The sequence below is a fragment of the Salmo trutta genome, chromosome 14 (genome assembly GCF_901001165.1).
Source record: "Salmo trutta chromosome 14, fSalTru1.1, whole genome shotgun sequence".
NCBI classification, from domain to species: Eukaryota; Metazoa; Chordata; class Actinopteri; order Salmoniformes; family Salmonidae; genus Salmo; species Salmo trutta.
Window position 1 is genome coordinate 64503485 of NC_042970.1, and position 15522 is coordinate 64519006.

Sequence of the window (15522 nt, forward strand, 5' to 3'; positions counted from 1 at the left end):
GCTGTGTATATTCTGGTCTGTGTGTAGGAGTCATTGGCCACCTTCATGAAATGGAGGGGAGAAAATGTGGACATTCTGAGGTCATCAGGCTCTGTGTGTCACCAGGACCCCAGGTACGGTCTTTGATACTGTTCTACTATAACGATTACAGTGGTAACACACACACACACACACACTGTCCTGACCTGACAAGGTAAAACGAACTCAAGGGTATCATAAAGTGTCTTCCTGCTATCTGTTTTCCTGATGCATGCTGGGAACAGGACCTGTGAAGAGCCCGCCTCAGCAGAGCCTCACATCTGGCCCGATGACATCACACATTGGCCGGTGAGTGACAGGAGGATCATTCAGAGTTATGCTCCATCTGACAGCCCTGCTAACATGTATTGCATGAACAGACATCATTATACATTCCATTTCTACAGAATGTTGCACCTCACTGTACAGTATAAGCCCCTGGTATTAAAATACAGCAGTGGATGAGAGGTTACAGAACCATCGTAAACCTCAGGTCTTGGATCAGTGGAAACCAACACTAGCTTCTTCTCACCTTCCCTCCATCTGATCCCAGATCTGTACCTCCCCACGCAAGACGAACCTGACAGGCTACAGACACATGGACTGTAACCTCAAGGGACGACCCTGCTGCATAGGAACTAAGGGCCGGTGTGAGATCACTACGAGAGAGTACTGCTCCTTCATGCACGGTTACTTCCACGAGGAGGCCACCCTCTGTTCCCAGGTAGGTGGGTGTTTGTCCGTCTGTCTGTCCTGTGTGGGCGTTGTTTACGGGGTTTGTTTAATGGCAGCCAACTCCCCATCTGATCCGGTGGTCGCTCTTTGTTTACAGATCCACTGCCTGGATGATGTGTGTGGCCTCCTGCCCTTCCTCAACCCTGACGTCCCTGACCAGGTCTACAGGCTGTGGCTCTCCTTGTTCCTACACGCAGGGTAATCATACACTGTATTTCTAAAGTAATTTTTATACATGACATTGTTTTTAGCCTAAAGTGCTTGACAGTAAGACTATGTAGACCTCAGGTCAGCTCACTGTAGTCACATCAATACTTGGTGCCGGCAGGTAGCCTAGTGGTTAGAGCGCTGGGCCAGTAACCGAAAGTTTGCTAGATCGAATCCCTGAGCTGACAAGGTAAAAATTGGTCGTTCTGCCCCTGAAGAAGGCAGTTAACCCACTGTTCCTAGGCTGTCCTTGTAAATAAGAATTTGTTCTTAATTTACTTGCCTAGTTAAATAAAGATTTAGAATGGGTGATGGGTTTTTGCCGACCACTTGACCTGACCAGAAAAATCTCTGTAATACTCTGTTGAAGGTCCAGTATAGCTGTTTTATCTCAATATCAAATCATTTCTGGGTAACAATTAAGTATCTTACTGTGATAAAATATATTTATTGTCAAAAATCGCTTCTTAGCAAAGAGCAATTTCTTAAGCAAGAATTTAGCTAAGACTATCTTGTAGTGCTTTTATTGGCATCACCAGGCAGTATATTTGACATCACCAGGCAGTATATTTGACATCACCAGGCAGTATATTTGACATCACCAGGCAGTATATTTGACATCACCAGGCAGTATATTTGACATCACCAGGCAGTATATTTGACATCACCGGGCAGTATATTTGACATCACCAGGCAGTATATTTGACATCACCAGGCAGTAAATTTGTTTACAGACCAATAAGAAAGAGTTCCAAACCCCTCTGCCAATAAAGGCACTACAAGATAGTCTTAGCTAAATTCTTGCCAAAAGTCCATCCTGCCAAAACAGGCTCAAATTTCAAGCAGTTCTTGCACTAATAGGGCAATATTGACAATTTCACAGTATTATTCCAACCTCAGTGTGGAAATATATATAAAACACAGAAAAATCACGTTTTTCATTGCACTGGGCCTTTAATACTTTGTTTAACTGTAGTTGTAGCCTACTACACGGCTCTGATTGTTCCTTGTCAGTTTACATGGTCAGTGAATGCTCAGGGATGTCCCATTGTGTCCCTAAGTATGGCCTTAACAGCAAATACTGTGTAGAGGATTCCCCCACATGATTCAGATATCGTTACTTAGTGAGGAGATTACAGCACATGCTGGGGTTCAGGTGTGTGTGTGTGTGTGTGTGTGTGTGTGTGTGTGTGTGTGTTAATATAGCATAATCCTACAGTATGCGTGTACATTTCCATGCGTTGTCCTCTGACTGGCCTCTTCCCTTTCCCTATGAAGCCTCCTCCACTGCCTGGTGTCAGTAGTGTTCCAGATGACTATCCTGAGAGACCTGGAGAAGCTGGCTGGCTGGGTCCGCATCTCCATCGTCTACGTCCTCTCTGGCATCACCGGCAACCTGGCCAGCGCCCTCTTCCTCCCCTACAGAGCTGAGGTACACACACACACACACACACACACACACAGGCTCACACACAGGCTCACACACAGGAGCGCACGTACACACACCTGCTCAGCTAACACAACTGCCACTGCTGATCTCCATTAAGCTGGTGAGGTGTTTTCCAGGAAAGCTGGTGAGAGAGAGACCGTTAACATCTCAGCTAGGCCCGGGCAGCCACTGAGCTTAGCTCGGTTACTGGAGGAGCTTTGGATAGGGAGATTACTGGACTGGACGTGACCCTGTCTGGAGGGTAAACGATCAGGACTTAACTGCCTCTGCCCTGCCTCCATATCACCTGAAGCTGGAACAGAACCATTACACATGGCTTGAGGAAGCCATAGAGATCCTGTATTCATTTGTATGCTCAAAGCATTGGAAGAAATGCCATTGACAAAAACGTATTGCAGTTGTGCGAACTGGCTGAATTGCTAGGGTTGGCACAGTCAACGAGATGTTCTGACAGCCTGAGAAGTAGAGCCTTGGCTGCAGTAACCAGATGTGGTGTGCCAGGGTCCCCCTAGTGGTGAAAATGGGTATTAATTCACTCCATGTAAACTGTAAAGCTCCATGCATTCAATACATTTTGCATTCCTTTGCCCAACACACACAACTGGGTCTCATGTTCATGTTTTATCACAAATTAGTGTTGAGGCAATGTCCAGCTCTCTGTGTTCCTCTCCCTGACCGGGACACGCTGGTGCTTGTTGTGTTATCTGGACATGATCTAATCCAGCCAAGCCCTTTTCTTCTGCAGTGTGTGATGTGCTAATGGAAAGTTAGTCCAATCCCCTTGAGGTGAGGCAGCTGGCTTAATTGTGCCTGTGTGTTAAGGAGAGAGCGAGAGAGGCAGGGAAGCTCAGTACAGGTTGCGGAGTCAGCGGTAGGGTAAATGTGAAGGGCACAGGAAGTGATTTCAGAGCGTCTTTGGACAGGAGACCCTGTTCCTTTGTAATCTCCTGTCACAGGTTTACCATTGGGCTATTGCTGACCATTTAGCATAGGAAGAGTGGACAAGTTACTGAAATGTTTTCCCCTTGTTCTATTTCTTCTGGTGTTCAGCCTCCTTTCTGTATGACCAGACTGTAATAGCCCATCCATGGTAAACTTCATTGATTACAATTTGATTCACTCGTAGTATGTTAGGTTGTAGTGATGAAGAGTGCAAATGTTACTGGAAGGAAGAGCATGCTCTACAGTTTTGTGCTCGAGGACAAGGCTCAGTATTGTGGACAGGAAGCATTGTTTGTGACGTGGGCGTTGCCAAGTGGGAGAAGAGAGCTGCTGTGGATGACCTAATTGACACAAACCAACCTCTCCCAATTGGCCTCTGTAAAACGCACTCTCTTGCTCGCTCCAGATTACCCTAATGATATGGTGTGGGTTAACAAAGGTCACTGCTACGCTAATCCAGATTCCTGGTCTGTTCAATTGTTGAAAAAAGTAAAGGGTCTGGTCTTCCAGTGCTTCTACATACAGATTATGGATCAGAGTTTATAACTCCCGAGGAGTACCTATTTCTGGAAGAATCTCTTTTTTCATTCTTTCAATCTCTATTACAAAAATCTGCAGGTATGTGGCTGCAGCTGTGCTTCTTTGACATGATTTGGCGCTACGTGCGTCTGTCACTGTCCTAGTGTGAAGTTACTGTGAGCTAGCACTCCGAAATGTCACCGCCGCTGCACCAGCAGGACGCAGCCTTTCACACAACAGGAATGGCTCCAGAGACGTGAGGCGAGGCACGCCTCCTCATCTCAAGCCACTTAGAGCCCAGTTTCAGTAAGAGGGGATTATCCCATTGGTGGAGTAAACAAGACCCCGAAGCTGTGTCCCAACCACTCTCTAGCCACTGTGGTTAAACACATCACAAGTTAGTTTTAGGTCTCATTTATACATTTCAATGGCTCAATGAATCCTTTATAATCTCTCTTTTAAATTGACACTGAAATGCAATAACACACCTTTTTAAATGCATCTCACTATTTATTATCACCATGAATTATCCGTGTATATACTGTTCCTATATTTATTACATACTGTATGTATTAATTCCTATCAGTATGCAAACTCATCCTAATGACAACAAAAACATGTAGAACCTTGTAGTAATTCATATTTACTGCTTTAGATTGCAACAACATTCACATTTCCAGAAAGTTTCCCATTAACCCACACACACAGGAGCTGTGCGCGTGGTCTCTCTCGGGCACACTCTGATCACCAAGTCACCTCGTGCAAGTGAGCAGCCTTCTAGAAAGCTAGCTAGCAAAACAGCTCATTTCGAAGTGGTCACATACACATGGTTAGCAGATGTTGTTGCAAGTGTAGCGAAATGCTTATGCTTCTTGATCCAACAGTGCAGCAGTATCTAACAGGTAATATCTAACAATTCCATAACAAAACCTAATATCTAACAAATTCCACAACAAAACCTAATACACACAATCTAGTAAAGGAATGGGATGAGAATATATAAGTATAAAATATATGTATGAGGAGTGACAATGCAATAGATAGAAAAGTATAGATGGTGAAGGATACAGTATATACATATGAGATGAGTAATGCGAGATATGTAATTATTAAAGTGACTAGTGTTCCATTTATTAAAGTGGCCAATGATATCAAGTCTGTAGGTAGGCAGCCGCCTCTCTGTGCTAGTGGTGGCTGTTTAACAATCTGATGGCCTTGAGATTGAAAAACAGCTTCTACCTCTCTGTCCCAGCTCTGATGTACCTGTACTGACCTCTCCTAATGGATGGAAGCGGAGTGAACAGGCAGTGGCTCTGTTGGGTATTGTCCTTGATGATCTTTTTTGCCTTCCTGTGACATCAGGTGTTGTAGGTGTCCTGGAGGGCGGGTAGCCCCCGGTGATGCGTTGTGCAGACCGCACCACCCTCTGGAGAGCCCTGCGGTTGTTGGCAGTGCAGTTTCCGTACCAGGCGGTGACACAGCCCGACAGGATGCTCTCAATTGTGCACCTGTAAAAGTTAGTGAGGGTTTTTGGTGACAAGCCACATTTTTTTCAGTCTCCTGAGGTTGAAGAGGCGTGGACCATTTCAGTTTGTCAGTGATATTTACACCGGGGAACTTAAAACTTTCCACCTTCTCCACTGCTGTCCCGTCGATTTGGGTAGGGGGGTGCTCCTTTTGCTGTTTCCTGAAGTCCACGATCATCTATTTTGTTTTGCTGACATTGAATGAGAGGTTATTTTCCTGACACCACACTCCGAGGGCCCTCACCTCCTCCCTGTAGGCCGTCTCGTCGTTGTTGGTAATCAAGCCTACCACTGTGGTGTCATCTGCAAACGTGATGATTGAGTTGGAGGCGTGCATGGCCATGCAGTCGTGGGTGAACAGAGAGTACAGGAGAGGGCTGAGATTGCACCCTTGTACAAATAACACATTTACTGTTTTAAACATATGAAACATTCTGACACGAACAAAAACATTTGAAATTACATTCATACTTGGAGTAAATTGAATGAACTAGACACCTTGCGTTAATTAACTCATCTGAAACCTTGGACTTAAAATATTAGCAACCATTTTGTTTTCTTGGCTTTTGATGAATAAACTACCAAAGACGACCTCTTCAACCCTCTCCCTCGTGTTGTTGTTATGAAGTGAGAGTACTACAAAGATCACACTAGTGCACTAAGCCCAAGTGTCACAACTTGGGCTACTGAAAACCAATCACCTTCTGCGTTAATTTACCAGTGAGTGCAGCTGGAAGTGTAAGTGGTGAAAGATCAGGCACGTGTCACATGCCAAAGTAAGATGAACATAAAGAGGCATCAGTCCGAGAGCCCCGTGGGAATGCCTAAGAATATGTGCGTGTGTAAGGTTGCATAATTCCTGCAACTTTAAATAAATTCCCTGGTTTTCCTTGAATTCCTGGTTGGAGGTTCCGTGGAATCAGAAGGGAATAAGCAGGATTTTTGGAAAACCAGGGAATTTATTGAAAGATCCAGGAATTTTGCAACCCAATGCGTGACTTAAGGTCATGGTCTATTATTACTGGCTAAAGCATCTGGTGATGTGTGATGATTCCCATGCGCTCTAAACCAGATTACCGTTCGGCATTTCATTGTTCCGCTCAGCGAGCAGAATGACCAGCAGTCTTGGGTGGGTCAGGGTTGGATGGCCTATAGGGTTATCTCAAGATCTTCATAGAAATTGCAAGATTTCTTGGATTTCTCATTTCAAGTTTAAAAGTAGTTTATTCAGTTCTGGTGGTGGTTTCAGAAATGCTTAATAATACAAAAGTAACAGTCGCTGGTACTTCTTCAAAGGACTTTGAGTCACTCTTCAGTGCAGAAATTCAGATGTCAGAAGTTGAGATGTTCTGCAACTCAGCCTCTCTCTAAAGAAACAACTGGATGTCAGAACAGTAACATTCCCTAGTTCTTCTTCAAAGGACTTTCTGAGTCACGCGTGAGTGCAGAAATTCAGAAGTCAGAGAAAGTTCAGACGTTCTGAAACGCAGCCTGTCAAACGAAGTGTTCAATGGCCAATGAAGCTTAGACTGTCTAGCGCTGGCTGGGAAATGATTGGATTCAGAGCACCCATATAGTGTCTTGAACGTGTAGGCTGCATGCCTAGGGCGTGTGAAAAGCCTCACTCCTCATCTCCTGTCCTTGTAGGAGGTTAGAATCTCAGATTAGCCATCTGCCCCTGTACGCCTATCACAGCCCTGACATCAGTCTAATCAGGATGCCAGCTGTAGAACCAGTGACCAAAAAAACATTGCTCTTGGTTTCAGTCTAGATCTAATTATTAAGTAGTTACATTTCCGCTGTACCTCAACAGAATGGAGGCACAGTGTAATACTCTTTTGTTATACTACTCCAACAATGACACATTCCCATTTTTGGAACATCCACCGTCACTGTAAACATAAAAGTGACTGTGGTTAAAATGTCAGATGGTGTAATTATATATTGATCGCAGCATTTATTTGGGGACATTTATACCAAAAATAATTACCCTGCTGAGATGAAGTCAATTGCAGGTCTAAGCCTCTCCAAACATGCATTTGGATCAGTAGACTACCGACCAAATTCACTATTACACACAGACATCAACATTTAATGCTGGTGAACCTGCTTCCCATTTTGCCCGGTTCCTATTGTCCTCTGCTATAAGGGACTATACCAACTCAGCCTCAGTCATCTGCCTGTCCATTAGCAAGGAGCACGAATGCTACCACCACTTCCTTCATGCTAATGTACTTTCATTTGATATACATTTCAACAGATGCCAGTGAGCAGGATGCATGCATTTATCCCGGCATCTTCCGCTGATATGCCCCATGCTATGGTCAACAGTGACATTCATTCATGTACGTGCTGGTCTTGTCACCCATTCATCCAGTGGTGGCATTGAGTGAAACATCAACTCCTCCCTCCATTTTGTTTGGTCAGAGCAGGTGGATATATGACTCTCTTTTCCCTCTCTCTCTGTCTTTCTCTGGTTATCATCCAGGTTGGCCCAGCTGGCTCCCAGTTCGGGCTGCTTGCCTGCCTGTTTGTGGAGCTCATCCAGGGCTGGCAGATGCTGGAGAAGCCGTGGAAGGCCTTCCTCAAGCTGGTGGGCATCGTCTTCTTCCTGTTCCTGTGTGGCTTGCTGCCCTGGATCGACAACATCGCCCACATCTTCGGCTTCCTCAGCGGCCTACTGCTCTCCTTCGCCTTCCTGCCCTACGTGACGTTCGGCGACTTCGACAAGTACCGAAAGCGTGTCCTCATCCTGCTGTCGCTGCTGGTCTACCTGGGCCTGCTCTCCTCGCTGGTCGTCTGGTTCTATATCTACCCCATCAACTGGCACTGGCTGGAGCACCTTACCTGCCTGCCCTTCACCAGCAAGTTCTGCGAGAAGTACGACATCGACCATGTGGTGCACTAGGCTAGCACTCACTAAAGCGCTAGCAGCTAATGCTAGCTGGCTTTAACGCCTGGACATTCACTGAAATGCTAATGCGAGCTGGCTTTAGAACCTGGACAGGAAGCGCAGTGGAAAATACTTTTAAGGGAAACGGGACTTAAAGGGAGAGCGCACCTGGTTCGTATGCCCGTAAGCACCCAGGGTATCTACGCACATTGACTTCAACACTGTAAAGCTATGCTAGTTCCTCTGGAGAGACCGACTCAGTCTGAGCGTGGCATTAAAGTGGACTTGGAAGACTACAGAGGATATCCTACCCTATCGGTTCATAAACTGTCACGTTAATACTACAGAGGCCTCTTATTTGTTACCTTTTGGACTCATTTTCTACAACACTGGATGTATCTAACACTACGTGATATAGCATTTCATTATGTTCAAATACTTTGAATTAGCTGTTCATGTGAGCATTTAATTATGGTATTGAATACAAGTCATACAGTCTGTCACTGGCTGGAGCATTGTTTCAACTTGAACCTAGTTTTGTGTGCTTTTCATGACTTTTCCATGGCACTTTTTTGGGGACCAGTTAAGAGTTAAGAATTTCATCCAATAGCAGTTGCCTTTCACAATGAATTATACTGTACAGACAGTTTCAATAAAATGGTGTTATTGTATCTGTGATGGTCTGACCTTCCAAATCCTGCCTTCCAATCTGCTTAGGTTGTTTGTATCAACTGCCACAGGTGCTAGATAAATATACATCTAACTAATTCCAATTGAACTGTGTCACTGCCCCAAAGACAAGCTGTTAGCCTTATGGAAGGCTTTTCAGTTTAAGTGCACTACTAATTAAACACGTTGACTTGCTCTGGCCATAATTGTGCCATATCACCTGACATTGTGTTTATAGCTTTGATTCTCAAACGTTAATTACACGTAATATCGTAAGATTATAGGATCTGACTGAACAAAAGGCAGTATGTGATCTGATTGCGCAAACTAGAATGTGCTTGCACTATACGATGTGCTTGCACTATATCTCTACAGTAATATATATATATATATATATATATATATATATATATATATACTGCTCAAAAAAATAAAGGGAACACTTAAACAACACATCCTAGATCTGAATGAAATAAATAATCTTATTAAATACTTTTTTCTTTACATAGTTGAATGTGCTGACAACAAAATCACACAAAAATAATCAATGGAAATCCAATTGATCAACCCATGGAGGTCTGGATTTGGAGTCACACTCAAAATTAAAGTGGAAAACCACACTACAGGCTGATCCAACTTTGATGTAATGTCCTTAAAACAAGTCAAAATGAGGCTCAGTAGTGTGTGTGGCCTCCACGTGCCTGTATGACCTCCCTACAACGCCTGGGCATGCTCCTGATGAGGTGGCGGATGGTCTCCTGAGGGATCTCCTCCCAGACCTGGACTAAAGCATCCGCCAACTCCTGGACAGTCTGTGGTGCAACGTGGCGTTGGTGGATGGAGCGAGACATGATGTCCCAGATGTGCACAATTGGATTCAGGTCTGGGGAACGGGCGAGCCAGTCCATAGCATCAATGCCTTCCTCTTGCAGGAACTGCTGACACACTCCAGCCACATGAGGTCTAGCATTGTCTTGCATTAGGAGGAACCCAGGGCCAACCGCACCAGCATATGGTCTCACAAGGGGTCTGAGGATCTCATCTTGGTACCTAATGGCAGTCAGGCTACCTCTGGCGAGCACATGGAGGGCTGTGCGGCCCCCCAAAGAAATGCCGCCCCACACCATGACTGACCCACCGCCAAACCGGTCATGCTGGAGGATGTTGCAGGTAGCAGAACGTTCTCCACGGCATCTCCAGACTCTGTCACGTCTGTCACGTGCTCAGTGTGAACCTGCTTTCGTCTGTGAAGAGCACAGGGCGCCAGTGGCGAATTTGCCAATCTTGCTATTCTCTGGCAAATGCCAAACGTCCTGCACGGTGTTGGGCTGTAAGCACAACCCCCACCTGTGGACGTCGGGCCCTCATACCACCCTCATGGAGTCTGTTTCTGACCGTTTGAGCAGACACATGCACATTTGTGGCCTGCTGGAGATCATTTTGCAGGGCTCTGGCAGTGCTCCTCCTGCTCCTCCTTGCACAAAGGCGGAGGTAGCGGTCCTGCTGCTGGGTTGATGCCCTCCTATGGCCTCCTCCACGTCTCCTGATGTACTGGCCTGTCTCCTGGTAGCGCCTCCATGCTCTGGACACTACGCTGACAGACACAGCAAACCTTCTTGCCACAGCTCGCATTGATGTGCCATCCTGGATGAGCTGCACTACCTGAGCCACTTGTGTGGGTTGTAGACTCCGTCTCATGCTACCACTAGAGTGAAAGCACCGCCAGCATTCAAAAGTGACCAAAACATCAGCCAGGAAGCATAGGAACTGAGAAGTGGTCTGTGGTCACCACCTGCTGAACCACTCCTTTATTGGGGGTGTCTTGCTTATTGCCTATAATTTCCACCTGTTGTCTATTCCATTTGCACAACAGCATGTGAAATTTATTGTCAATCAGTGTTGCTTCCTAAGTGGACAGTTTGATTTCACAGAAGTGTGATTGACTTGGAGTTACATTGTGTTGTTTAAGTGTTCCCTTTATTTTTTTGAGCAGTGTATATATATATATATATAGTAATTATAGCACTTGAGTGATATCAGAGCAAATAACTACTTATCAATGTGTTGTGTATATATTTCAAAGCCGAACGAGAATCTGTGTACTGCGTGCCTTGATCAATGGCCATTGATTCAAGAAAGGCTGCTAGTCACTCTTGCCATTACAGATATCAAAATGGCCAACAGAGTTTCTGCCATCCTGGCCTGCTCCTGGTCTCTTGGATTATGACCCTCTCCTCTGGCAGGTGTCCACTCTTCACTGCTTAGGACGTTTCCTGAGAGGTGGATTACTGCGGTGATGTGGATTATTTGAGCAGGATTTACTGTGCTTTGTTAAGTCACTTTACACACCAGCAATCAACTGGTGGCGTTAATGGCCGACTATGTCAATAAAGTGGAATTCTTCACAGGTGTTGGTTGGGCGATCGTTGAGTACTGTTTTACGTTTTTTTCATTTGGGCATTTAAATGGTTGTGACCCTGTTTCATTTGCTAGGAATCTGTCCCTCATTTTCTTTTTATATAAACACTTTAGCACAGTCTGGTCCTCTTCATAGGAATTCACAGTGCCTTCTGAAATGTGTGTAAGCCTTGAATTTGAGTGTCTGTAAATCGGTACGCATACATGCATAAGTCTGTAAATGCATTTGAACCAAATTGATTAGTTATTTATTGGATTAAAAAGAATACTTTGGAATTTGCTCTTTTACTGAGATATTGTGATATATTATTGCTGCAGTTTAAGTTATTACACTTACGTGTATGTACAAATTCAGACGATGTTCTTAAAAATAAATGTAAATTGAATCATGTTTTCCCTCTTGTGTGTCTTGAGCTCATAGATTCAACTACCGGTAACCTTTCCTGACTTGTGTGACAATGGCTCAAGGAACTACTACTTTGGATCTATGCTTCTGAACTATTTCTCTTGACAATCGCATTCAGCCGGGTAGTGTGGTGCTGCCTGAACAGCTAGGAATAGAAAGGCTGTTGTAGATTCACCCTCTTCAAGAGAGATTTACTTAACAACTTTAATATCTGTGGGTCACGTTTTTGCAAGCTGTGAAGTTGAAAACAAGTTGCTTTGTCCTCTAAATCTGGCATTTGTTAATCATAGAAACCCTACAGTGTAATGCGTTTCTACATTCCAAGTGAAAGGGAAACACTCAAACATAAATGCTTGAAAAATAGTTTACTTTCTTATTTTCAAAATGTTGTAAAAATCAGTCATGTCTTGATTCAAGATTGATGGAGGCAGAGGTGGTGTTTTCTATTGGGGAAAAGGAATGGAAAATCCCAGGGAGGGATATTGGTAAAAATTGCTGTGTTTCAAACATTAAAATGATATAAAGTCTATTTTCAAAATACTGTGCCAGCTACAAGTATATTGTTCACAACTCCATACTTTATTGGCACTTGGATTCCCATAAATGTGTCATTACTACCAACACCCTCCAGACATGGCCTCTACTGGTAATGCTGCTTACTGAATACAGTAGGCCTAGCTTTGTTTAAAATGCTTGGCAGCAGCAAATAGGCGATTCTCGTAAATCCCTAAAAGTTAACAACAATAATGCCTGCTAATGGACATGTTAGCAGTTAAACCCCTATAGCCCCCAGGGGGAGAGGCGTGCAGTAGTGGTCTACTTTGGAGACTGGTGTCTCTGCCGACAAACAAACACAGCCTGGTTTGCTTATATCCCTCCCTGGTATACTGTATATCTGTATCTAATTTCAATATTTTCTCACAATCTAGAAAGAAAAGGGGCTAGCTAAAAGGGTAATACTACCATTAATACTACTACCATGGTATATACGGTTATATGGTTTATAAACGTCACCACCCAGCTCTTTTAGCTGCCCAGTGCATTTTAAAGGCATAAATACAGAAGGATAAACAAAAACATTAGTGATCTTGAAAAGCAAATGAAAGTCCCAGGCAATCGCCCAGGTGTTGATGTGCCATAAAGCTGTATATTCAGACAGGAAGAATGAGATTGAAAGTGTCCTTCCACAAGACAACAGTAAAAAGGAGACATTGAGTTGATGCTGTTTTAATGCTTGCAATGGATCGATACACAAGCCGCACAGCCACAAAACGCTAACAGGAAGAGACAGAAGCTAGCTGATCCTTCTTCAATCTAGGCCTATCTGCATTTTCGTTAGATGCTCAAGTCATCCATCAAGATGCAGTTTGTTTGCTAAAATCTCAGACTTAACATGAGTTTAAAAGTGTCCAGCATTTTATACAAAAATGTGTACTTTGCTGCACTTTTCCTTGCTGCACTTTTCTAATGTAAGCCTAGAGCATTTTTGGCAGTTAGCAGATTCTGTTTGGTCATCATGAATAAGACATTTTGTAAAAATGAATCAAGTAATACATTTATTATCACGTAATTCCATATCTTCCTCAAAGATCATGTCAGCCTTTGAGATGAAAAAAAAGCCTTTCGTGAACTAACACTCACATTTTACCGCCCCTCCCCCCCTTACTAGCTTTGACTTTGCTGAAAGCTACTTTGAGGAGAAATGTACAGTTGAAGTCGGAAGTTTACATACACCTTAGCCAAATACATTTCAACTCAGTTTTTCACAATTCCTGACATTTAATCCAAGTGAAAATTACCTGTTTTAGGTCAGTTAGGATCACCACTTTATTTTAAGAAGTGAAATGTCAGAATAATAGTAGAGTGATTTATTTCAGCTTTTATTTCTTTCATCACATTCCCAGTGGGTCAGAAGTTTACATACACATACATTCAATTAGTATTTGGTAGCATTGCCTTTAAATTGTTTAACTTGGGTCAAACGTTTTGGGTAGCCTTCAACAAGCTTCCCACAATAAGTTGGGTGAATTTTGGCCCATTCCTCCTGACAGAGCTTGTGTAACTGAGTCAGGTTTGTAGGCCTCCTTGCTCGCACACACTTTTTCAGTCCTGCCCACAAATCTTTTATAGGATTAAGGTCAGGGCTTTGTGATGGCCACTCCAATACCTTGACTTTGTTATCCTTAAGCCATTTTTCCACAACTTTGGAAGTATGCTTGGGGTCATTGTCCATTTGGAAGACCCATTTGCGACCAAGCTTTAACTTCCTGACTGATGTCTTGAGATGTTGCTTCAATATATCCACATCATTTTCCTGCCTCATGATGCCATCTATTTTGTGAAGTTCACCAGTCCCTCCTGCAACAAAGCACCCCCACAACATGATGCTGCCACCCCCGTGCTTCACGGTTGGGATGGTGTTCTTCGGCTTGCAAGCATCCCCTTTTTCCTCCAAACATAACGATGGTCATTATGGCCAAACAGTTCTATTTTTGTTTCATCAGACCAGAGGACATTTCTCCAAAAAGTACGATCTTTGTCCCCATGTGCAGTTGCAAACCCTAGCCTGGCTTTTTTATGGCAGTTTTGGAGCAGTGGCTTCTTCCTTGCTGAGCGGCCTTTTAGGTTATGTTGATATAGGCCTCGTTTTACTGAGGATATAGATACTTTTGTACCTGTTTCCTCCAGCATCTTCACAAGGTTCTTTGCTGTTGTTCTGGGATTGATTTGCACTTTTCGCAGCAAAGTACGTTCATCTCTAGGAGACAGAACGCGTCTCCTTCCTGAGCGGTATGACGGCTGCATGGTCCCATGGTGTTTATTCTTGCGTACTATTGTTTGTACAGATGAATGTGGTACCTACAGGCATTAGGAAATTGCTCCCAAGGATGAACCAGACTTGTGGAGGTCTACAATTTTTTTTATGAATTCTTGGCTGATTTCTTTTGATTTTCCCATGATGTCAAGCAAAGAGGCACTGAGTTTGAAGGTAGGCCTTGAAATACATCCACAGGTACACCTCCAATTGACTCAAATGATGTCAATTAGCTTATCAGAAGCTTCTAAAGCCATGACCTGAGCTGTTTAAAGTAGAGGTCGACCGATTAATCGGCATGGCCGATGTTCAAATTTTCATAACAATCGGTAGTTGGCATTTTAGACGCCGATTATGGCCGATTACATTGCACTCCACGAGGAGACTGCGTGGCAGGCTGACCACCTGTTACGCGAGTGCAGCAAAGAGCCAAGGTAAGTTGCTAGCTAGCATTAAACTTAACTTATAAAAAACAATCAATCTTAACAATCACTAGTTAACTACACATGGTTGATGATATTACTAGTTTATCTAGCTTGTCCTGTGTTGCATATAATCAATGCAGTGCCTGTTAATTTATCATCGAATCACAGCTTACTTTGCCAAACGGGTGATGATTTAACAAGTGCATTCCCAAAAAAAGCACTGTTGTTGCACCAATGTACCTAACCATAAACATCAATGCCTTTCTTAAAATCAATACACAAGTATATATTTTTTAACTAATATTGCCTGCTAATATGAATTTCTTTTAACTAGGGAAATTGTGTCACTTCTCTTGCGTTCTGTGCAAGCAGAGTCAGGGTATATGCAGCGGTTTGGGCCGCCTGGGTCGTTGCGAACTGTGTGAAGACCATTTCTTCCTAACAAAGACCGTAATTAATTTGCCAGAATTGTACATAATTATGACATTACATTGAAGGT

General features: G+C 43.7%; 1 protein-coding gene across 7 annotated transcripts in view; it reads left to right on the forward strand.

Annotated features, from left to right (window-relative positions):
• Positions 1-8965, forward strand: part of LOC115208631 (inactive rhomboid protein 2) — a 35383-nt gene extending 26418 nt beyond the window's left edge. For 6 of the 7 annotated variants that reach the window (XM_029776840.1, XM_029776834.1, XM_029776838.1 and 3 more), the window contains 6 exons: positions 28-113; positions 264-327; positions 572-742; positions 851-951; positions 2239-2392; positions 7886-8965. In XM_029776840.1, coding sequence (XP_029632700.1) covers positions 28-113; positions 264-327; positions 572-742; positions 851-951; positions 2239-2392; positions 7886-8305 — 996 coding nt within the window. In that variant the 3' untranslated portion in view covers positions 8306-8965. The other variant, XM_029776841.1, reaches the window with a different exon arrangement.
• The last annotated feature ends 6557 nt before the right edge of the window (positions 8966-15522 follow it).